Source organism: Peromyscus leucopus, chromosome 13, assembly GCF_004664715.2.
Source record: "Peromyscus leucopus breed LL Stock chromosome 13, UCI_PerLeu_2.1, whole genome shotgun sequence".
Taxonomy (NCBI): domain Eukaryota; kingdom Metazoa; phylum Chordata; class Mammalia; order Rodentia; family Cricetidae; genus Peromyscus; species Peromyscus leucopus.
The window spans coordinates 2689567-2714755 of NC_051074.1; the positions used below are offsets into that span (position 1 = coordinate 2689567).

Sequence of the window (25189 nt, forward strand, 5' to 3'; positions counted from 1 at the left end):
TTATTCCCCTGCTCCTCGGCAGCCAGCTTCATTTCCTTTGCTACTGATTCTGTCTTTAGTCCAGAATGGTTAGACAAGATCAAGTGATCACATATATTCTGTAAAATGTGCCCAGGAGTTGGGCTTTGTTCAGACATTTTATAAGAGCAAGCCGTTCGCTGTTCTGTGATTCAGTCCAGTACCAGACAGTGGTCAGCATGGTCAGTAGCTAAGCTAGTCATCTGCTTTTGCGAGGCATTGTACCCATGCCAGACATTCAAAGCCAAGATTGACTTATATTCCTTTTTAAAGATTCAGGTTCTCCAAGATGGGGATGCACATGCATCTGTCCATGTTTGCCAGTAAGATATCCACATTTTTAGTCTTTTCTAGAAGCTTAGATTTCAGAAGATTCAATGAAAGACACCAATAGATGTGGAAGAAAGGGGGAAAAAAATGTTAGTTTCTCATCTTTTTTTTTCTTCTGTAATTCTAAGAGATGAATTTGAACTTAAATGTCAGAGAGTTCCGCCTAGATACAGAGAGGATGTGTTATTTCCAGAAAGCAGTAAGAAACACTAGAGCTAACTAAGTCCCCCTTCCTATTTTGATAGGTTGGTATGCATTTGTGATAGTTTAGCCAGTGCCCACAAAAATACCGTAGTTCTGATTTGCCACAGAGGTAATGTAGAGGAGATAGCACACTACATGCTATCTGACCCTTGAATACTCCCCCCATAACTTTAGAAAACATACAGAATAGTGACTCAAAGCTCTAAATAGTTGTAAGTAAAGGATTCAGTAAGTTCTGACTGCCCACCCAGTAAGACTCAAGCCCACCTAAGGTCTGAGTCAGGATTTACCAGCTGAGAATCTGAGTGTGTAATCATTTATCTAATGGGTGTTGATTTAGATGCTTTTTATGACTCATTTTATAATTCCTTTAGTTGGAAAGAAAGTAGTTCAAAGTATTACTAGCCAAGTACTTGCTTACATTAGTAACTGCATCTTTCTACAAGGTTTTAAATATAATCACATAAGTTTGCCAAATTTGAACCAGTTCTTTTTAAAATACTTGTGTTTCCCTTACTCTTCCCAGTTTTCTTCGAGAAGCACTTTAAGAGGAGGATGAAGTTATTTGTTCATTATACTCACAAACCCCATATTAAAATCACCCTTTGTATTTATACATTTTAATCCACCGAATAGATATAAAAGACTATGGAGGCCGAGCTCCTGAAGATACAAATGGAAACAACACAAATCTAAGTTAGTTCCATATGCATTTGCTAACTACTTACCTCTTATCTGCGAGTGAGTTTCCTAAGCGTGCCGTCCTTGTGTCTGTTCAGTTGGACTCCTTCTCCTGACGTCCTCCTCCTCCCATTGTCTCCAGCACTGGCTCTTGGAAGCAGTGAACCGAATGTGTTGTGCAGCTGGACGCCTGCCCGAGAGGTCATTTCCTCTTTGACACTGTCATTACTAGAACATAGCTGCATTCATTGTAATTCATAAAACCACTCGGTTAATTGTGTCCAACCAGTTCATGACCCTTATTCAAGTTACATTCTTATGTGTTACCTTCGATACTTGGGGGAAAGGTAGTAAACTCTTACTTTAGTGTAAGATGATTTTATTTGGCATTAAGCCTGGGCTGTTTTCCCCTTTTGAGGAAAAAAGATACAATCTAAAGGTTTTGGAACTTGTAATTTCTAGCAGTGAAACAAGATTCTCATCCAGCTTTATGCCTTTGCTGTGGAGCACAATTAATTCACTCACGTTACTACCTTATATAGAAGAGCACAGAAAGATGTGCGCGCTACTTGTATACATAAATTTTGGCAGAAACTTTGTCACTGCTCATTTCTAAACAGCCTCTGAACTTGGGAGCTGGTTCATTGGCAACTTCTTTTCCCACAGATTTTTAATTGGGAAAAGTGTATAATGTATAGAAAAATACATTTCTGCCCATTTTTTAAAAGTAATGTATAAGTCTTTACAATTACTCTCTTGAAATTTAAACTATAAAACTGGCTTAGTGTGAAAACTCTAGTACTCTCAGTGTTTCCTCTTTAAAGGGTGCTCATAGATTCTTTGGAGTTGAGTTGCTTCTTTATGTCTAGATCACTGATCAGATTTGTGGGTTTTGTTTGTTTGTTTTTTGGTTTTTCAAGATAGGGTTTCTCTGTAACAGCCCTGGCTGTCCTGGAACTTGCTTTGTAGACCAGGATAGCCTTTGAACTAACAGTGATCCACCTGCCTCTGCCTCCTGAGTGCTAAGATTAATCTTTAAAGGCATGAGCCACCACTACCTGGCAGGAGTTGTGGGTTTTTTGTTTTTTGTTTGTTTGTTTGGGGGTTCGAGACAGGGTTTCTCTGTGTAGTTTTGGCTGTCCTGGATCTCACTCTGTAGACCTGGCTGGCCTCGAACTCACAGAGATCCTCCTGCCTCTACCTCCCAAGTGCTGGGATTGAAGATGTGCACCACCACCACCCAGCTCTATTTGTATGTTTTTGTTTTGTTTTGTTTTTTAATTAATTTTTTTAAAATTTTATTTGCCTTGGTGTTTTGTCTGCATGTATGTGTGAGGGATACAGACAGTTGTGAGCTGCCATATGGATGCTGGGAATTGAACCTGAGTCCTCTGGAAGAGCAGTCGGTGCTCTTAACCACTGAGCCATCTCTCCAGTCCCTATTTGTATGTTTTTTATTATGACATTTTATTACATGTTCATAGGTATTCCCATCATATTCCACGTCCTCTTACTCTCCCTTATCCTCCTCCTACTCCATTCGCCGCTTTCCTCTTCCCAGCCGGCCCGCTTCTACTTTCATGTGCGTGTGTATCCCAGCAAGGTGTTTCATTGGGTCCTTTACAGAGCGTGGGCATCTTGCCAATGACTGTACCACTGAAGAAATGGTTTTTCCCTTCCCCATCAACCATCAGCTGCAGATAACCCTCAAGGTCTGTTTCTTTTCCTTCTCCTTTTCCTTTTTCCTTCTTTTGGGTCATTCTTCCTGCTGGTTTCTCATGGTACTTTGTGTTGATGGCATCTCTGTATTGTAATTTAATGTATTTTTTTTTCACTGTACTTCCTAAAATTCTTTTTAAAATTTTGTTACAATTTTATTTAGCTTGTGTGTGCGTGGTATGGAGAGGAGTGTGCATGTCATAGCACATGTATCAGAGGACAGCTTGCATTTGTCTCCTTCAGTCATGTGGGTCCCAAGGGTCAAGTTAGGTAGTCAAGCTTGACAGCAGGTGCCTTACCTGCTAAGCCATCTGATCCCGATTTCCTGTACCCTGATTATTGGTTCTAGAAGCTTGATAACATTCTTTCTCCCCATTAATTTGTCTATTTCCCCCTTGAGAGCTAAAACTGATGGCTTACATAAGGTCTAACTTTTCATGATGTATTAGCAATCATTGATAATCATGTTGATATTATTATGATTATTTCTGCTCATGATATTATTATGATTCTTTATAAATCGCAAAATGATTGTACAACTTTATCAGGTTTCATTTACTGTTACTTTAAATCATTATACACATGTGTGCAAAGATACTGTGTACAAGTTTTCGTTTTGGTGTGGTTTTACATTGCAGTCGCTGCTTAGAAACTCCTTTGTCCATAAAGCTGTCTGTCGAAACACTGACAGGCTTGTAAAGAGCTTATGGCTTTATTGTGCTCTTTCAAAAGAGATTAAATGCCTAAGCTAGTTTATTAAAGGAGTCTTTCCTTGTCTAAACACTTGGGTTTTCTAAAGAATGTGTCAGAACTGGAATGTTATTAGACTCAAACTGACAGGTTTTTTAAAAAGGCTTTTGAGTTTCCAGCCCTCACTACCACATTCAGGCTTAGCTGCAGTCAGCTAGCTAGGAAAGCCCTATAACAGCTCCTAGTATTTGTGTTCCTGGGGAGAATTTGGTTTTCTAAATCTCATAAAATAATAATGGCATTTGAGAAACAAGACGTTTGTACAGTGGATGGGAAAGAAGGGAAACTAAAGGCTGGAGGTGGGCCATTTATAATAAGGAGATCTTATTTATTCCCACTTTCAGATGGAGATATAAAATAGGTGAAATTTTAAGACAGATTTTTAGGTAAACTCTTTTCTGTGAGTCAGTTTTTCCTGGAATATCCTGCCCTTGATGCAACTAAATGACAAATTGTAAAATTCTGTGGGCTAGTTCTCTAAAAAGTTGCTAAGGAAATCTGAAAGTAAAAGAACCTTTGTGCGTTCTATTGTCTTTATTGAGATCCAGTTACAGCATATTAGCACACAAATACCTGATTCTGATCCAAAGCTAGTTTTGCATGTGGATTTCAGTGGCGATAGCATAAAGACATGTCAGCTCTCTCCAGCATACACAAAGAGGATCAGATAATATTTTGGGGGTGAAACAATTAAGGCTCAGTAAAATTCAGAGCTTGTCTCCCTGGTGATAAATAATTACCCTAGAATTGGAACCCAGATCTTTCTGATTCTAAGCCTGTGTTCCCTCTATCTCAATGAACTAAACATAAGTAAATAAAGCTAAGTTGACAGAAACTAGTGAGAGGATATCAGGGTCTGAAACAAGGTCCTGAAAGCAGAAATAAGAGTTGGGGGTTTTACTTGATTTACTGGCAGACTGATGGAGGAGTCTGAGGGAATGAACAGAATAGGATTATATTGATGAATGGTCATTATAAGAGAAGTGGTTTAAGGGAGGAATGTTCTTTAGTCCTCTTTATGTTGACGGAGGCGTCAGTGATGTCTTTGGTTAAAGACTCTGTTCAGGGTGGTGCTTGGATTTTAGAGAGGCCGTGGGCCTTACAGGAGCTAATGTATCTTAATTCCTGTGCACTGTGCTAAGCCTCTCACGTTATGGCACTTACCTGTATTAATTATAACTTGTGACTCTACCAGAGAAATATCATGAAACTTTACCTTCAAAACTTCCTGTGGTGACCCTGCCGATAGCAGTGTTTCTGCCTGTGCACATCTATTACTGGTTTCCTCTGTTAGTGGAGAGAGCTAGAGAGTAGAGGGACAAGACTCCATTTATTATATGATGTAATATACTAGCTGTAGAAAAAACTCAGTGAAGAAATAGTAATTAGAAGCCAGAGTGTTGAAACAAACAAATTCATATGTGCAATTTATGGTTAGACGATGTTGGTGATTTGTGTGCATTCCCTTCGCCAATTTTTGCTCTTGGAAGGTTTGTACAAATAGTAGCATTGGCAAGATGACTATTGATTGTAAGCAAAGAACTTTTTATTGAAATAAAATACCTGAATTTTGTTATTTATTTCAGTGTGTCGTACCCACCCCTACTCACCCTGTAGTGCTGGCTGGCCTGGAACTTGGAATGTAGACCAGGCTGGCCTCAAACTCTGGCCTCCAGAGTGCTGGAATTGGAGTATTTATACTTTTTGTGCTGGCCTGAGAAGACTCTGTAAATGCCTTGTCTAAAGTAACAAAATACATTAGTGCCCAGAAAGTAGGAAAGAAGGTACAGAGTAATCTGCTCTGTGTGCCTGACTGTTCTCTACTTAGGCTCTAGGAAATAACCAGCATGCAGAGATCTTGTTTGAGAAGTCCCTGATATGCTCCTCTTTCTCTGGTTTTGTTGTTGTTGTTGTTTTGGGTTGTTGTTGTTGTTGTTTTGATGCCAAACGTCATTTATTGAAGGAGGGAGGAGGTCTTAAATACAGGCTTACAGCACAATGGGAGAACCCCAGAGGGCAGAAGTTTGCTACCCATGTTTTACAATCTTGCATCTAAGCTGTTAACGCCCATTATTCAGGACACACAGACAAGGAACTTCCCTTAAGCATTCAGGAGGGTGGAACCAGCAGGGAAGTAGCATGGGGAGGATATCAAGGTCAAGGTCAGCAAGCAAGGCAACGCTTACCCAAAACGAGGGGGGGGGGCCTACTGGTCTCCCCTTTTACTAAAAAATGAGCTTTTTTTGGTTTTGGTTTTTTGGTTTTGGTTTTGAGACAGGTTTTCTCTGTGTAGTTTTGGAGCCTGTCCTGGAACTCATTCTGTAGACCAGGCTGGCCTCAAACTCACAGAAATCCTCCTGCCTCTGCCTCCCAAGTGCTGGGATTAAAGGCGTGCGCCACCACTGCCAAGCTTTCTCTGAGTGTTTTTTGAATATAGAAAATATACTTATAGTATCATTCTGTGGGAGGTTTTTTTTCCCATAAGTTTTAATAGTCTTACCATTTTGTGTCCCTTGATGGCTTTGAATTTCCTGTGTTCAAATGATGATCTTGCAGCTCTGTTTCACTAGTGCTGAGATTGTAGGTCCGTGCCAACACATCCTGCTCTGTGGAAGATTTGTAGTTCTACAACTTATTTGTTAAATATTACGTTGTTTCCTGTATCTTCTTTAAAAAGGCAATAAAAGCTTATTTAAAGTTCTTCCATTTTTGGTTTATGACTCGTTGCCTATAACACTGTCTTCTTTTCTTTGTTTCCTGTCAGGACGCCTGAACAATGTCCGAGTGTTGTTTCTTTGTTGTCAGAGAGTTACAATCCTCATGTGCGCTATGGAGCTGCCATGGCTCTGGGGATCTGCTGTGCTGGCACGGGAAACAAGGTGAGGCCCAAAAGCAGGGGGGTCGCTCCTTTCCTGGCACCAGGCTTTTCCGCTGCAGAAAAGGGTATGAAACAGCTGTGAGAACACAGATGCAGTGGGATCTCTGAGACTGAGCTTGACACACACAGAACTTCACAGTGCTCCCCACTCTACTGTGTCACAGGGCCTGAGGCCTCCTAAGAACAAGCTGTGATGCTCATGGACAGCCGGTGATAACCGCTCTGTCCTGTCACAAGGTTATTCTCTCTGTTTAATTAGTACTGTGGAAATGAGATTGCTGTCTGAAGCCAGCCAAAATTAACTCCTTTCTTGTTATTTTTAATTATATGCATGTGTGCATGCCTGTGTGTAGGTATGTGTATGTGAGTGAAGGTGCTGTGAAGGCCAGAAGCATCAGATTTCCCAGATGGCTGTAACATACAATCTTTTTTTTTTTTTTTTAAGATGTGTAACTCTTTTTTTTTTTCTTTTTCTTTCTTTCTTTCTTTCTTTCTTTATTTACACAGTGTTCTTCCTGAAGCCATAAGAGAGCACCAAATTTCATTATAGGTGGTTGTGAGCCATCATGTGGTTGCTGGGAATTGAACTCAAGACCTCTGCAGCCAGTTGTCTTAACCTCTGAGCCATCTCTCCAGCCCAACATACAATCTTGATTCACATCATTAATGTAATCACTATACTTTGCCTCAAGTAGCCATACATCTATCTTAGGCACCTTGGGTAGACCTTTCTTTTAACTCAGTATTTTTTTTTTATGTTTTGCCTGCTTGTATGTCTATATACCTCCCACATGTAGTGCTTGTGGAGGCCAGAAATAGGCATTGGGTCCCTTGGAGCTGGAGTTACAGATCAATTGTGAGCTGTGCGTGGGTGCTGGAATTGAACCCAGGTCCTCTAGAAGAGCATCTAGTGGCACTATGGTGTTCCTACCCACACACGCACACACACACACACACACACACACACACACACACACACACACACACTAATAAGTTAATTTTTTAAAAGAATATTTAGAGCTGGGGCTAGAGAGATGGCTCAGTGGTTAAGAGCACTGGCTGCTCTTCCCAGAGGACCCAGGTTCAATTCTCAGCACCCACATGGCAGCTCACAACTGTTTGTAACTCATATTGCAGGGGATCCAACACCATCACACAAATGTACATACAGGCAGTGCACATAAAACACCAGTGCACATAAAAATAAAGTCAATTCCTTTAGAAAAGGAATTTTTAGAGCTGTTTTATTTTCTTCTGGTGTTTTGTCTCATTCTGGTTGTCCTGCTTTCTCTCTCTCTCCTCTCTCCCCCTCTCTCTCCCTCCCCCCCTCCCTCCTTCTCTCCCTCTCTAGGCAGAGTCCTGCTGTGTTGCTCAGGCTGGCCTCAAACTCAGAATCTTCCTGCTTTAGCTTCTCAAGTGCTGTAATTACAGGACTATATCACCATAACCAGCTTCCTGTTCTTTTTTTATAAGCACTTACTGCCACCTCACATCCTTTTATAACTAGCTTAATATCTGTGTCCCCTCTACTGAAACATAAGATCCTGTGAGCAAAATGTTCACTGCTAGAATGGTAATCGTACTTGCACTTGATTTATTAGGGAGGAATGTCTTATATAAACAACTGTGAAGACAGGCATGGTAGCCCATATATATCTCTAGTCCTGGTATTTGGAAGGCAGAGGCAGTTAGATCTTTGTAAGTTCAAGGCCAAGTTTCAATCAGAGGATAGCTTGCTATATAGTGAGACCCTGTCTCAAAAAAAAAAAAAAAAAAAAGTGTATATCAGAGCTGTAAGATGACTCCATGGTTAAGAGCACAGACTACACTTGCAGTGATCATAATTTGTTCCAGCACCACATCAGGTAGCTCACAGTACCTTTTAACTCCATCTCTGGGAAATTCCACACCTTCCTCTGGCCTTCAAAGGTACCTGAATACATGTGCATATACTCACCCCCAACTTTATATACACATAATTAAAATGAAATGTTTTTTTTTAAAAAATACGTGGATTGTGGTAGTGCATGCCTTAATCCAGTACTCAGGAGTCAGAGGCAGGTGGATCTCTTGAGTTTGAGGCAGCTGGTCTATAGAGTGAGTTCCAGAACAGCAGGGTTACATAGAGGAACCCTGTCTTGAAAAAGATAAGAAAAAAAAAATGTGTCTTCATTTTAATTAAATCACTAAGTGTAAGAGTTTTCTTTGTTGTAAGTGGGAGGAATACACGCCTGTCACCTCACCTGTAAAGGTCAGGCTAGCTTGCAGGAGTCAGTTTTCTCCTTCCATGGGAGTCCTGGGAATCAAGCTCAGGTTTTCAGGCTTACCAGCAGGCTCTGTCCCTGCTGAACTGTCTCACTAGCTGCTCTCTCTCCCCCTCTCTCTCTCTCTCTCTCTCTCTCTCTCTCTCCCTCTCTCTCGTATACATACGATCTGTAAATAAAGGTAGGAGACAGTTGGGTGTTTTGCTAAGTATTTTTCCTCTTAGACTTTTAATTTACATTTAGCTCAGCTCTCGTAAGTTAAATGCAAATTGGATCTTTTTCTTTCCATATTATTCTAAACTTAATATGATATCTAGAAGCAAATGTTCTTTGAAACATGGCATCTGACAAGTTAATACAATGAAAAATTTTTATTACTCATACTAAACAAGTCTGCTTTATTTCTAGATAATTTGTGTGACAGAGGTATCTGTACATAGCTGAAAGAGATTTGACATTTGGTAACTTTTATTTAAGAAACTTAGCCGGGCAGTGGTGGTGCATACCTTCAATCCCAGCACTCGGGAGGCAGGGGCAAGTGGATCTCTATGAGTTCGAGGCCAGCCTGGACTACAGAGCAAGTTCCAGGACAGCCAGGGCTACACAGAGAAACCCTGTCTCAAGAAACAAAAAATAAAAAAACCTTAAACATTGCCCTACTCTAGAATATATCCTTGAAAGTGATGAATTTGAAATTACAGCCATCTCAGTTTCACTTAAAGTTTTGTTTGTGTTTTTGTTTGTAATGATTTCAGGAAGCAATTAATTTACTAGAGCCAATGACAAATGACCCTGTGAACTACGTGAGGCAAGGGGCTCTGATAGCTTCAGCTCTTATCATGATCCAGCAGACCGAAATCACTTGTCCAAAGGTGAGCAAAGAAACTCTAGAGGGGAGGTGGTTTGGCCTTTTCTCTAGTAATTTATCTTAATCACTGAAAGTAAGAAAAATGCGCACTTTAAGGGCAACAGACTAAAACATTGTAATTACATAATTTTCCTTGGTATGTGTTTTATAAACTTAAGATGACTTTGTTAAGTATATAACATGCTTAAAAATTATAACTCATGAGGTAAAATAACAAAATCAACTTTTTGTTTGTTTTGATATTTTGTTTTTGCCTCTCCATGTGCTTCAAATAGATGTAAAAGGACTGATTCAGTCCCCTGTTAGAGAAGCAGATTCAAACAATCTGGCTTTTCTGCCCCAGCCTTCTGAGGTAGTGGAACATCCTACCTTCACTTTCTGTGTATATCCAACCTCGGTCTTAAAGTATGCATCTGCATTCTTAACCCTTCTAGGAAATCCTGGGCAGGGTGTCAGTGGCTCAGCTAATGACTATGCCTGTCACTTTTAGATGTTAGATTCAGTGCATAGTGACCTCTGATTATGAGTCCTCCAAGTGGTCCCTCTGAATCCTTTCTCTGGATCTATGCTGAGGAGAAAGACACCCCAGCTTTCCTCATGGAGGTGGTCCTCATAGGCTGCACCTCCTCTGGGTTAACCATAACAGATTTTGAGGCACCGATTTAAAACTTCCCTAATGACAGTCTCCTGTACCTCATGTTAGTCTTTACTGTGCAGTGCTTCTGGACACAGCCAAAACATCTCATTCTGTGAAGAACAGAAAGTGCATATGTATTATTTGTATATTCTGAAATTATCAGTAGAAGTGTAAGCCACTGATAGTGCGCAAGTGGTACCTATCTGTAATCTTAGCCTCTCAGGAGGCTTGGCTACAGGGGGTTTCAAGGCCAGCCTGAACCATTTATAAAGACCCTAACTTAGTATTAAAACAGATGAGGCAGAGGTGGGTGGGGCTCAGTGGTGAAGTGATATGTGTTGGCTTAATGTCCAGTACTGAGAGAGAGAGAGAGAGAGAGAGAGAGAGAGAGAGAGAGAGAGAGAGAGAGAGAGAGAGAGAGAGAGAAACTTAGGCTGTGCCCTTAATACTGTGTTTAGATTTCTAGAGCATTTAGCAGCCTTGAATTGATTGTGTGTATATCTGAGCAGCAGTTAAAAACAAAACATTAACTGGCGGTGGTGGCGCACGCATTTAATCCCAGCATTCAGGAGGCAGAGGCAGGCGGATCTCTGTGAGTTTGAGTCCAGCCTGGAGCTGGTCTACAAAGTGAGTTCCAGGAAAGGCGCAGACTACACAGAGAAACCCTGTCTTGAAAAAAAAAAATTGCTAACAGAAAAAAAAAAATGTGTGGTAGCAACTGCAAGTTGTTACAGCACCTAAGAGACAGGGATGTCCCAAGTTCAAGGCCGGCCTGGACAACATAGTGAGACAGTTTCTTAAAGGAAACAAAAAAAAGGAGAGGAAAGGGGCCAGGCCAGTAGCCTCTCTCCTCTCTCCGGCCTCAGAAGCAGGCACGGAGCATCTTTATTTTAAGCAGAGGAGAGTTAGGAAAGAGGAGCACACTTGCCAGACTCGGCAGTATCCTTCTGCCTCTACAGAGCTTGGTCTGACAAACCTTTAGTTTCTAAGCAGCCACAGTCATTTTGTCTCCATTACCCAATGCTTTTCTCAAAATCATATTCAGGATTTCTGAAAGTTGCACGTAGACTGACTTCTCATCCTGTTTTTCCCAGGAATTGCTTAATATACCATGTCTTCTGGAACATAAACATCTCTGCAAACACAAACCACATTTCTTCATGCTTTAAATATAGCAGCTATCATATGAGTAGCTTTTATTTCTGCTTTTGATGTTGTACTGAGCCTTTGGAGGTTATCCAACTGAGAAATGTCATTAAAGACTGTACCTCCTCAAATTGTCATATGTAAATATTTACCCACTTGGACCTCACATATTGCTTTCACATTGCTTCTATTGTCAACTAGACAAAAGTTTGCCGCCTTCATATCCTGGCTATAGAATTTCAGTAAGGTATGGGAGCTGGGAATGAAGGCCTGAGTTTGGACCACACCACCCATGTAAAAGTCACACAAGGCCACAAATGCACCTGAAACTTCGCATTGTGAGGACAAAACAGGAGGGTCTCTGGGGATTACAGCTGCCAGCCTAACTCCAGATTCAGTGAGAGACCTGTCTGCAGGGAGTGAGGCAGAGGGTGAGAGAGTGGGATGTGTGGCACTCTTCTCTGGCCTCTATGCACATGCCACACACACACACAATAAATTAATCAATTAAAATGAAGCTGGTGTGATGGTATCTGATTGTAATCTTAAGAGCTCAAGGCCAGCCTGCATCAGTAAGTCTGAGGCTGTCCTGGGCTACATGAGATCCTATTTCCAAAAAAAAAGAGAGAAGAAAGGCAGAAAGAAGGAAGACAGGAACAAACTTCAGAATTTCAGAGCTGATGGTGGTGTCACATGCCTTTAATCCTAGCACTCAGGAGGCAGAGGCAGGCAGACCCCTGGGTTCAAGGCCAGCCTGGTCTACAGAGCAAGTTCCAGAAGAGCCAGGGTTACACAAAGAAACCTATCTAAAAAAAAAAAAAAGAAGAAGAAAGAATTTCAGTGTTTTTTAGTAGTCATGACCTCAAACTAACAGTGGCAAAATCCTTTTGAAGTAGAATAGAATAACTGTAGTTTTTTGTTTTTCTTGTTTAAATTGACTCTAAGAAATGTCAAATTTAGAAAAAACATAGACAAGGTACAGCTGTTTAAGTAATTGATTTTTTTTTTTTTTTAAATAATTGAATGGAGTCTTAACTGGCATGAACAAATAAAGTACTCTCCTATCCTCAGGTTATATCAGAATAATGAATTCTAATTAAGAACATTTAAGGAGCTGGAGAGATGGCTCAGAGGTTAAGAGCACTGACTGCTCTTCCAGAGGTCCTGAGTTCAATTCCCAGCACCCACATGGTGACTCACAGCCATCTGTAATGATATCTGGCACCTCTTCTGTATACATAATAAATAAATAAATCTTTAAAAAAAAAAAATGTAAGAGTTAACTAAGCCGGGCAGTGGTGGCGCAGGCCTTTAATCCCAGCACTCGGGAGGCAGAGGCAGGTGGATCTCTGTGAGTTTGAGGCCAGCCTGGTCTAAAAAGCGAGCTCCAGGAAAGGCGCAAAGCTACACAGAGAAACCCTGTCTCAAAAAACAAACAAAAAAAAAAGGAGGGTTGAGGATTTAGCTCAGTGGTAGAGTGCTTGCCTAGCAAGCACAAGGCCCTGGGTTCGGTCCTCAGCTATTTGGGCGGGCGGGCGGGGGGGGGGGGGGGGGGGGGGGGGGGGGATAGTTAACTAGTAACAAGCCTGAGGTGGGCAGTGGTTGCGCACGCCTTTAATTCCAGCACTCAGAGGCAGAGGCAGGTGGATCTCTGAATTCAAGGCCAGCCTGGTCTACAAAGTGAGTTCCAGGACAACAAGGGCTAAACAGAGAAAAACAACAACAACAAAAAAAGACCATTTAAGTAGTGCTGGCAAGATGGCTGAGTGGATAAAGGCACCTGCCAGCAAGCCTGAGTTCTGTCCCCCAATCCCACATAATGGAGGGGAGAGCTGACTCCTGCAAGTTGTCCTGCGACTTCCACATGTGCATTGTGGCACTCATGCACCCACACATACAAACACATAAATACTATGTAATAAAAATAAATTTTAAAAATAAAAAATTGAAATGTACCTATAGCTGCTAGCTCGGCAGTTAATATAAATTGGGTGGTCAAATGTAAATGTTTACACACTGACTACAAAAGCAAAACTATGTCTGATAATGTCTTTTTTTTTTTTTTTTTGGTTTTTTCGAGACAGGGTTTCTCTGTGTAGCTTTGCGCCTTTCCTGGAACTCACTTGGTAGCCCAGGCTGGCCTCGAACTCACAGAGATCCGCCTGGCTCTGCCTCCCGAGTGCTGGAATTAAAGGCGTGCGCCACCACCGCCCGGCTAATGTCTATATTTTTAAAGAGAACAAAATTCTCAATTCCCCAGAATTCTACCTTTTCAAATCAGTACCTGAAATTAATGGAAACAGCTCAAACACAAACATCAGGGAATTAAGAATTATATTCTAGGGATAGAAAGATGGCTCTTCAGTTAAGAGCACTGGTTGCTCCTCCAAAGGACCCAAGTTCAATTCCCAGCACCCACATACAACTGCTCCATTCCCAGTGGATCTAACACCCTCTTTGGGCTTCCTTGGGTACCAGACACACACATTGTGCAGAGATTTATATGCAGGCAAAACATGTATGTGTATATACATATATATATGATTAAAAACAGAATAACCACTCCTTCCTCAAAGAAATGCAAAAGAAAATGGGCTTGGATATTTTGTAAGATTCATAATGGAAATCTGAAGTGTTTGTGTGATATTACATCATAGTTCTAACACTTAGCCTGCACATTGTGCTCTTGGTTTAAGTAATTCCAGTATATCTTTGCCTTGTTTATATCAGTTTCTTACTTCTTTACACCCACAAACTTAAACCCAGGATCATAGGCACGCTTCTGTATTATTATAGACAGAATTTTGAAAGTTTAAAGTGCATACTTAACTTTTTAATGGGTTCTTGGAGCTATTTTCTCTCAAAAACCTAATCTCTCTTCATAGTAATGTAGTATATAAAAAGATGAAAAAAAATTACAATATAAAAATAAGCTCCCGGGGCTGGAGAGGTGATGGCTCATCCATTAAAAGTCCTTACTGCTCTAGCAGGGGATCCATGTTCAATTCCCAGCAGCTCACTAACCTCCCTAACTCTAGCTCCAGCATATCCAATGCTCTGTTCTGGCCTCTGAGATACACATGTGCACATAAGTAAAGTAAATTGAGAACTAGTAATGATGAAATCTAGTGCTCTTCTTTGCCTATATCATTTAGCCTCTGATCTGGTGCAAAGAACCTCCTCCCACCACTGACACGTGTGTGCTGTCCCACCACTGACAAGTACCTGTTTTAGAAGTAGGATTGTGTTTAGCCAAGCGTGTTAAACTCTTTACTTCTAAAATGAAATTACAGTTTGATTAGTTAGGCTTTTGTTGACTATTATGTTTCATCATAAATGAATCCAAAGAATTTTAATTCTTTTCCCTTGATTGAAAAATAGCATTTCCTCTTCCAGAAGTATAAGATTCACATTCAGAATGTGATAAATACTTTAAATGCATAACTTTGTGCCAGAGAGACGGCTTGGCAGCTGCAGGCACTTGCCACCGAGCCTGATGACCTAAGTTTGATCCTTGAAACTGCACTCCCAAACTTGTTTTCTAACCTACACACACACACACACACACACACACACACACACACAAATGCTCCCAATATGTTCTTTTTAAAAGCTAGAATTGTTTTTTTTTAATGTAAGTTTAAGGAAGTTAGGTTTTAAATACTCATTTCTGTAGAAAAATGTTGTTATAAGCGTGCAGTTTTATTAGATATTTAAGATATAAGGCACTATCATAGACAGGTGGTAGTGGCAGAGTCACAGCACTTGGGAGGCAGAGGCTGGCGGATTAATTTGAATTTGAGGCCAGCCTGGCTACAGACTGAGTTCCAGGATGGCAAGAGCTATACAGAGAAACCCTGTCTCAAAAAAAAACAAAAAGGAAAGGAAAAAGACACTATCACATAGTTAAAATTAATAAAGTTGAGATGAAAACTGAAAATATGTGAGATTGTGATAACAAGTTTTCATTTTTGCATGGCTGTGAATAAAATACTTCATGGAAACCATCTGGGCTCATGGTTTTGAGGATTTTAATTCATAGAAAGAAGACATGGCAGAGTGACTCTTTCCATGGCAGCAAGAGTATGTGGGTGTGGCTATTTGCATAGCAATGGACCGGTTAGCAGACAGTGAGACCAGAACCAGGGGTATGGCTATAACCCAGTGATTCTCAACCTGCGGGTTTCAACATCCTACATATCAGATATTTACATTATGATTCATAACAGTAGCAAAATTACAGTTCTAAAGTAGTGAAGGGGATGTGCTCTGCAGAAGAAATGGTTCTAGAGAATTTTGTTCCTTTCTGATTTTATACCCACCACTGACACGTACCTGTTTTAGAAGTAGGATTGTGTTTAGCCAAGCGTGTTAAACTCTTTACTTCTAAAATGAAATATATAAAGTTTAGTGCAGAACATGGTAAATTTTTTAAATTCATGATAGAGTTTAGAAACTTGTGCATAATAGAACATGTAGATCATAGGCACAGAAAAATCTAAATTTTAAGCTAATATTTTCCACAAGTTCTACTTTTTTTGAGGGAGCATGTATTGGCATTCTTTCGGTTTACTGTTTTTTGAGACAGATGGCTCCCTGTGTAGTTTAGGCGGGCTTCCACTCTCAGGTGACAGGGTTGTTAGTATGTGCCTCTTTGCCTGGCCATGGAGCCATCCTGTTCTGAACAGTGAAGTGAAGTTAGAAAACCATGATGTGATAAGATTGTATTTAAACTCTCCTTTGTAATGTACATACAACGCTTTGTCTAGTGTTTGTTTTTATAAGTTCATGAGGTGTTTTTTTTTTTTTTAGCCTTTAGCATATAACATTTCCATCCTATATAAGGTAATGTAAGTATTCATCTAAAGTAAGTTCAGAATGAAAGGAATTTGACCTGTTGAGCTGTGAAGACATCAAACCTTAGGATACTTAGGATTATTTGTGAATTCAGTGATGATTTAGTCATACTGGATTTTATAGTTTAAAGAGGGAAGGCTGGAAGTGCATGACTTAGTAGTGACTGTGCGCATTTTATTCCCCCAGTGCAGTTACTGCTTACTGTGAATAAAGCGGAGAGCGATCTTTAAGAAGTCTTGTTTTGTTAGCAGTGTTTAGGTAGCAGAGCTAATGGTCCAGAGGGTAGTAAGATTCTGCCTCCATAAGACATTGCTTACTGAAGTATGAAATGCCTCATATTTATGTGACCACGTATTGCTTCCAGTATTCTTTAGAACATGGATGAGGTGGTTGCTATGATCCTCAAAGAGACAGGGAAAAACTAAGGCGTAGAAAAGCTAGTAAGTGGTCAGACACAGTGTGATATATACCTGTAGTCCCAGCCACCAAAGAGGCTTCAGCAAAAGGATCATTTGCACTCAGGAGTTCAAGACCTAGACCACACCTTTCAAGAAGACCCATCTGAAAAGAAAAGGGACACAGGACACAAAACAGACTAGTCATTTACCCAAATGGCTTCCAAGAACAGAGAGAGTCATATGCCAGGACTGCCTGTGCCCTATCTCTGCCCAAACAATTAAGTCACTTTATTCATTAAGAATATCTTTTTTTTTATAAATAAATCTTTATTTATTTTTTCTTTTCTTTTCTTTCTTTTTTTTTTTTTTTTTTTTGGTTTTTTTTGTTTGTTTGTTTGTTTTGTTTTTGTTTTTTTCGAGACAGGGTTTCTTTGTGTAGCTTTGCGCCTTTCCTGGAACTCACTTGGTAGTCCAGGCTGGCTCATTAAGAATATCTTATAAGCATTTTTATGTGAAAGTAAATATAGTAATTTCAGGAAAATACTAAGGCATACAAAAATTACTGGTAATCTCACCCTAAGTTGAACCTTAAGAGTACTTACTGATTTTGACCAAGTCTTCGGAAACTGATGTGTGTTCAGAATGTATATCTTTAATGTGTATGAATACACTCACACTCTGAGGGAAGGGTTGTTTCCTTAAGGTAGAACTGAAGGGCTGTACCTGTCAGGAGATCAACTCGGTTGACAGTAAGCAGCATAGCTGTAATTCCAAGTGCAGCAAAGCCTTAGTGTTTGCCTGGACTGTTTGGCCTGCTGACTGGCTGGTGCAGAGTGAAGTCTTATTCAGCATTCCCTTGAGTCTGAATCATCCACTGCGGAATGAGGACTGAAAACAGCTGGTACTCCCACACTAGGAAGTCAGAACACTGATTTCAAGCACAGAATTGTTCTGCCTTCACATCTGGTCCATCTCCCTCTTCTAAATGTCTTGAAATTGAGAGCTGAATCTCAATACCATTAGCGCAGTTTATTGGGTGCTCTTTAATGGCACAACAAATGAACAGAGTTAGACCATAATTTTTCTTCTTGCTTCTTCAGGTTAATCAGTTCCGGCAGCTGTATTCCAAAGTCATCAATGACAAGCATGATGATGTCATGGCCAAATTTGGCGCTATTCTGGCTCAAGGCATACTGGATGCAGGTAAATATTCTTAGGTCTTCCAGATGTATTATGTAAATCTAATGAAACAGCTAATCTAATGTTCTCTATGACATCATGGAAATTGAGTCTGAAGCAAATTATTCCAGGGTAGAACTTGAGGAGTGTATAGTTTCCAGAGACAATTTTCATTTATTCAAACACAAACATGCATTTGAATGCTAATCATTCCCCTGCACTCACACATACACACTGTTCCCTCTTGCCTCTCTGCCAAAGATTGAATGTAGAACATCACATGTGCAGTGTAATTACACCACAGAGTGTGTATCACCCTTTTTATGTTTTTTCTGAGAGAGGGTGTAAGTTGTTCTGGTGGCCTTGAACATGCTATCCTCTTGCCTCAACCTCTTACAAGTATCTCATGATCAGAATCAGCTGGTTTTACTGTTTATCATATTCGTCTTCAGAAAACGTGTTGAATCAAGAATTAAATGTTGGGGGCTGGAGAGATGGCACCGACTGCTCTTCCAGAGGTCCTGAGTTCAATTCCCAGCAACCACATGGTGGCTCACAACCATCTGTAATGAGATCTGGCGCCATCTTCTGGCGTGCAGGCACACATGCAGACAGAACACTATACATAATAAATAAATTAATTAATTTAAAAAAAAAAAGAATTAAATGTTACAATTTTCCTTTTGTGGGGCTGGAAAGATGGCTAAGTGGTTAAGAGCACTTTCTGCTCTTGCAGAGGACCCATGTTCAGTTCCCAGCACCCACATCAGGTAGGTCACAACCACCTGTAGCTTGAGTTTCAAGGGTTCAGCTCCCTCTTCTGGTTTTGTGAGCATCCCACATGGTACATATACATACATGTAAGCAAAACACTCATACACCTAAAATAAACCACTGGGCACAGCCTTTACTCCCAGCACTCAGGAGGCAGAAGCCCTGGTCGAATTTCTGTGAGCTCAAGGCCAGCCTGATCTACATAGTGAGTTCCAGGACAGCCAGGGCTACAAATTGAGACCCTGTCTCAGAAAACAAAAAATAAATCACCAGCTGCTTCTTCCCTTGTGCAGGACCTAGAGATCTTAGTTTCATCTCAATGGGTTGCTCTGCTCATGGTTTTCCTCTTTCTCCACAGGTGGTCATAATGTCACGATCTCCTTACAGTCCAGGACTGGGCACACTCATATGCCTTCTGTGGTTGGCGTCCTTGTCTTTACCCAGTTCTGGTTCTGGTTTCCCCTTTCACACTTCCTGTCATTGGCTTATACCCCTACCTGCGTCATTGGCCTTAACAAGGACTTAAAGGTACGTCTGTGAATCCTGAGCTTTGTGGGTATCCTTATCATAGTGACCCCCCCATTCCTAAAGCTTCCTGTGGACTTGAAAGATGACATTGTAGGCGGCATACTTTTGTTCAGTCTGAGCCAGTCCTTAGCCTTGCAGAGGACAGTGTGTCTGGAAGTTTTCAAAGAGAGCTTTACTAGCTGTGTGACACTGGACACGTCTTCTGAGAGGGATGATGGGGGGGGGGCTTAGTACAAAAATATGAAGAGATTTCATAAGCCATTCTTTGTATTTTGGTGTTTTGATTTGATTTTTTTTTGCAACAGGGTCTCACTTTATAGCCCTGGCTGGCCTGGAATTCACTATGTAGACCAGGCTGGCCTTCAACTCACAGAGACTTGCTTGCTTTTTCCTCCAGAGCACTGGGATTCCAGGCCTGTGCCACCATGCTTGGCCACTTTAATCCAAAGACAGCAAGAGGTTCAACATAATTCAGTAGCACTGTTGGTTCACTCTTTGAGGGTTTATTTTAGGCATATTTAAAAGCAGTTTGGTGAAAAATTTCCTGAGGATATTTAACTCAATCTCGTGTGTACAACAAAGCTGACTATATCATACTCTTTGTAAAGTATATATCTCCCATAAAGATATGTTCTATAGATTGACTAAGGAAAACAAGCTCATGATAAGGGTCTAGGGGATGATCCTGTATAGTCTCCAGCCACACAGATAGCGCAGAGGTCATGAGGCTATTAACCACATCTGCTCCCAGCCTTCTGAGTGGAAAACAGATTCTACATCTCTCTTTGAAGAGACAACCCTGTGGTGTTTAACATTCCTGGTTCCCCTAGTGCTTATCTGTGAGCACAAGGCCTCCTCTCCTACTTAACAAAGAATTGTTAGCATAAGGAAAAGAAGCACAGGGCAGTAGCCTTCGTAGTGGCAGACAACAAGACCAGCAGTGAGCAGTCAGGGAGTCTGGCAGAACAGAATGATCACAGAGGTTAGAATAGGTGCTACATGCCCTGGCATCACAATTCGTAATCACATTTTTAATAGGGTTTGTGATAAGTTTTTTTTCTCAGCCCTGTGACCTGATGATTCATCTTGTTCTTCTTTAAAGGTTAAAAGCTTTTGGACCTTTAAATACTTACAGTCTGTCATCACTGTTGTTAAGATGTTTTGTTAAATTTTCAGAATGGAAAATTTCTAAGCTCAAATTTGTCTTAATTAAGTAATTCCTTATATTAATACTTCATTATAGCTATATGACTAGTTATTCTTGATTAAGTATTTCAATATTAAAACTGCTCACAGTTGCAAATATTCATCATCTTTATTTCTCAAAACAACAGTATGTTGTTTTCCTAATCCCTGGTATTTAACATTGTCTGTCGTTCAACCTCCTGTGTCATCTTTGGAGGCTTGCAGTCTGCCCAACATTATACTGTTTTCACTCTTCTCAATGAAAGTGAGATAGACAAGATAAGTTCCTGTAATAGTGGTGCTTATTACCATTTTTCATCAATGCAAATTAGGTAAGTAAAGAAAGATGTAGGCGAGAGAGCAGATTTGCTCCATTACCAATATGCAGCTAGTTTTCCATTAGGCCCATGTTAGAAAGCACGATTATGTGGTGTAGAAACTGTATACAGACTAACTAGTTGTCAGTGTGGTACAAGGAATGGTCGTGGGAGTTTAGTGAGCAGAAGGAATATATAGCACTTTCCTAAGTAGGTAACATTGTTCCCATGTTCACAGCGTGAGTAGGACTTAGCCCACTAACACTGAATGACAGAAGAGAAAATTATGCTTGATCAGTGTTAAAGCTTTAGGATCTGTACCAAAATTAATTCACAAGGTTTTTCTAAGAGCGCTAACATGGAACCAGCTCTGTTGTTGAACATTTAACGTGCATGGAAACTTTCTATCTCCCTTTGCGTCCATATGCTTGTTAAAAACAGAATACATAAGTCTTGATGTTATTTCCGTGGAGAGAACAAAAGAGTGTTTTATTTCTTCAGATGCCGAAAGTTCAATATAAATCAAATTGTAAACCATCCACATTTGCATATCCTGCCCCTCTGGAAGTACCAAAAGAAAAAGAAAAGGAAAAGGTATGTTATTTGAGTCTTTAAGTAACATTTATTCTTGTTAGAGAAGCTACTGACTGTTTAAAGGGATTCAGTTTTTAAAATCTGGTTAGTTGGTTGTTTTGAGTAGGGTCTCACTATGGGGTCTTAGCTAACCTGGAACTTAATAGTATATCAGACTGACCTCAAACTCAGAGTCCGCCTGGCTCTGCCTCCAAGGTACAAAGATTAAAGGCCTGTACCATCATGCTGCACAACTTTAATTATGTGTATGTGGGGGGTATTCATCTTAAGTGTGGGTGCCCACAGAGACTAGAGACATGAGATTGATCATTCTGGAGCTGGAGTTACAGACAGTTGTGAGCTGCCTGACATGGATGCTGGGAACCAGACTTGGGTTCTTGGAAGAATAGTGTGTGCTCTTAACGGTTGAGCTATGTCTTCAGCCTTGTTCTATTTTATTGGAGAGTGTGGGTGTGTGGGTGTGCGTGCCTGCGTGTGGGCTCTCAAAGACAAGAAGAGGGCATCGATCTCTTCTGGAGCTAGAGTTACAGTCAGTTGTCAGCAGATCTGCCTGACATGGATGCTGGGACCCAAGCTCAAGTCCTCCGGAAGAGCAGCATGTGCTCTTAGCTGCTGAACCGTCTCTCCAGTCCAAACCTTGTTTGGGTTTTTAAAGCAAACTTGTGGTAATAGCTAACATTAGACATAAATGTAAATTAATGGGCCCCATGACACAAGAGTTGCAACACGCAAAAGTTTGCTCTGCTCTGATAGTACCTCTTACACTAAAACTTCAGCATTTTCTACACACACTGATCTACATCCTCTGTCTTACTGTACCAGTATTTTCAATGTATAACTTTTCACCAAAGCTACAGAGCAATGTATATATCTATATTATTTCTTTTATCTGATATACATTTAAGGACATTTTTTGATACACTACAGATGAGGGTACAATAAAGTTGTTTATGTATATACTTGTGTTCTTGTGCAAGTGTATCTGTCACTTAGAATAGTAGGTGTGGAATTGTGTGGTCAAAAGTAACTCATGCTTCGGGACAGTGGTGGCGCACGCCTTAATCCCAGCACTCAGGATGCAGAGACAGGCAGATCTCTGAGTTCAAGGCTATCCTGGTCTACAGAGTGAGTTCCAGGACAGCCAGGGCTGTTATACAAAGAAACCATGGGGGTGGGGCAAATTAGGTAATATGCATGAAAATAATAACATGAATAAAACTAACTTCACCAATAGTTTTGAACACACTCACTGATACATTGTAAGGAATAATCATTTACAGAGCTGTACTGTCTATGGCATTATGCTTAATAAAACAAGCAACCTTTTCATAATGCTTATGTGGTCAAAATTGTTCCTTAAAATAATGTTTCATATTAAGTATTTGTTGATTTTGCTTTAAGTTTTGTGTATAAGTAGAGCTAATTTTACAACTGACCACATTCAAGGTAGCAACTGTTGAATAACCTTACACAACACATTTATTACTTCATTTTATTTATTTATTTTTATGGTTTTTTCAAGACAGGGTTTCTGTGTAACAGCCTTTGTTGTCCTGGAACTGACTTTGTAGACCAGGCTGGCCTCGAACTCACAGAGATCCACCTGCCTCTTCCTTCCAAGTGCTGGGATTAAAGGCATGCGCCACCACTGCCTAGCTTATTACTCCATTTTCAAAGTGTTGTTTCCCCTTTGATTTCAAGTGAGATTCATCAGGGAAGACTGATCCTAGCTAACTGTTGTGTATTACCATTTCAAGGTGTCCAGTTATGAGAACATCTCTATGACCAAGAATTTTCCAGTGTTTTCCCCATAAAGCCAGTAAGAACATAGCACTTAAGTCTGTGTCTCAGAAGTAGATGACAGCCAATTCACACCCAAGGCAGATGAGAAAGGGGGGTTGTTTTGGACACAGCCCCAGTAGCTGAAGATGACAGTAGCAACAAATGATGTCCCTTGATGTCCTGCTTGCTTTCCCATTTACTCTCCAGTGGCTTTGTTGTGTATAGTCACTGCAGGAAACAAGGACACGCTCTAGGACTGTTTCCTTTGGGCTTGTTTCTTAGTATGTAGGTGAGAAATTATAACAGTTACAATTTTGATTGTTTCTAGGTTTCCACGGCTGTGTTGTCTATTACTGCCAAAGCTAAAAAAAAAGAAAAGGAAAAAGAAAAAAAGGAGGAGGAGAAGATGGAAGTGGTAGGTGTAACTCAGTGGTCATGCGTAAGCGTTGATACCTGCGGGGTCTAGAGTCCTTAAACACTGCTGTACTCTGCACTTAGGTTTTCATTGCCCTGCTTCCAGAATACAGAGACACATACTTGAAAGAAACTAGAAAACCTGTCTGTATTAGTTAGCTTTTCTTGTTGCTGTGACAATACCTAACCTAAGAGGGTTTGTGCTCAGGGTTTTAAGGGATACAGTCTGTCAGGGCAGGAAGGCGTGGTGGCTGGGGGAGCATGCAGCGTGGCTCGCTCATACCTTAATCAGGAAGCAGAGAGTTAAGGCTGGCAGCAGAGCCGCTCCGCACTTTAGGCCCATCCTCCAGCCGGGCAGGCCCCATGTCCAGAAAGCCCCCAGATGTTCCCGTGCATGAGCTAACAGAGGGCATTTCCCATTCAGACCATAACAGTGTCCATTGGTGGGAAGGCAGATGAGTACAGACAGGAGTGAGTTCAGAGAGAAAGTTACAGCTGAAATAGACTTTGAAGAGCAGGTTCTGAGTAGACAGTGACTTGTAACCCTCTTCCGGTCTCTGCTGGAAGAAACCCTTTTCATCCTTTAAAACGATTCATACCATTCTGACTACTAAGTAGAGTCCTGGGTCGTCTTAGTTGTGCTTTTGTGCCTGGCCGTGTTCTGCAGACTTAGCTGCTGACAGCTCAAGCGGTGGGGCCAGAAGTGGTCCTTTATTGGTTGCCCTTTTCCCAGGATGAAGCAGAGAAGAAGGAAGAGAAAGAGAAGAAAAAGGAACCTGAACCAAACTTTCAGCTGTTGGATAATCCAGCACGAGTCATGCCTGCCCAACTAAAGGTCTTAACGATGACGGAGACCTGCAGATACCAGCCTTTCAAACCAGTAAGTTACCAATGGCTCTTAACTGTGTTTGCTGGTGGGGTATTAATCTATAGGACTCGGTAAGACTGACAGAAGAGGATAAATCCACAAGTCAGTAGTACCTTAAAAAAAATACTCTTGGCAAAAACAAGAACATTCCTGTCAGCTTTATCTAGATGTTTAGAGAGCTTTTCTTTTCTCTAGTAATTCTTTTTTTTTTTTTTTTTTTTTCCCTTGAAGGGGGGGCGGGGCTTCAAGACAGGGTTTCTCTGTGTAGCAGCCCTGGCTGTCCTGGAACTCACTTTATAAACCAAGCTGGCCTCCAACTCACAGAGATCACCCTGCCTCTGCCTCTGCCTCTGCCTCTGCCTCTGCCTCTGCCTCTGCCTCTGCCTCTGCCTCCCAAGTGCTGGAATTAAAGGTGTGCAGTGGCCACCACCGCCACCATCACTGCCACCACCCGGCTCTAGTAATTCTTAAGGACTATTTTCCCTTTTCTGTCACAGATCTAGGCACGTAGCTACTGAGCCAGACACACTGGGCTGAATTTTAACCTTCCATTCATAGGCTTTGTGACTTTGGTCCAAGTGCTAAATGTTTCTTTCTGTTTGCTCCATTTGTAAAATAGGGATTACCTCCTTAACTAATAGGCACAGATCAAAGACATTATACAGCCTAGTGTGGTGGTACACGCCTTTAATCCTAGCACTTGGGAAGCAGGGTTCTAAGACAGCCAGGAATGTTACACAGAGGAAAAAAAAAAAAAAAAAAAAAAAGTTAATTTGCAAGCACTGAGAAACTGGGAAC

General features: G+C 40.9%; 2 protein-coding genes across 2 annotated transcripts in view; one reads left to right on the plus strand and one right to left on the minus strand.

Annotated features, from left to right (window-relative positions):
• Window positions 1-1977, minus strand: part of Htr2b (5-hydroxytryptamine receptor 2B) — a 17709-nt gene extending 15732 nt beyond the window's left edge. The window contains exons 1-2 of the mRNA XM_028876221.2: window positions 1281-1977; window positions 1-375 (exon numbers count right to left, since the gene is read on the minus strand). The exon at window positions 1-375 is cut by the window's left edge and continues 194 nt beyond it. Coding sequence (XP_028732054.1) covers window positions 1-137 — 137 coding nt within the window. The 5' untranslated portion in view covers window positions 138-375; window positions 1281-1977. The remainder of the gene's footprint in view (window positions 376-1280) is intronic.
• The window catches only part of Psmd1 (proteasome 26S subunit, non-ATPase 1), a 79381-nt gene that overhangs the window by 47726 nt on the left and 6466 nt on the right, over window positions 1-25189 (plus strand). The window contains exons 17-23 of the mRNA XM_028876220.2: window positions 6467-6581; window positions 9600-9716; window positions 17851-17953; window positions 19062-19231; window positions 21235-21327; window positions 23438-23524; window positions 24257-24403. Of these exons, the coding sequence (XP_028732053.1) occupies window positions 6467-6581; window positions 9600-9716; window positions 17851-17953; window positions 19062-19231; window positions 21235-21327; window positions 23438-23524; window positions 24257-24403 (832 nt within the window). The remainder of the gene's footprint in view (window positions 1-6466; window positions 6582-9599; window positions 9717-17850; window positions 17954-19061; window positions 19232-21234; window positions 21328-23437; window positions 23525-24256; window positions 24404-25189) is intronic.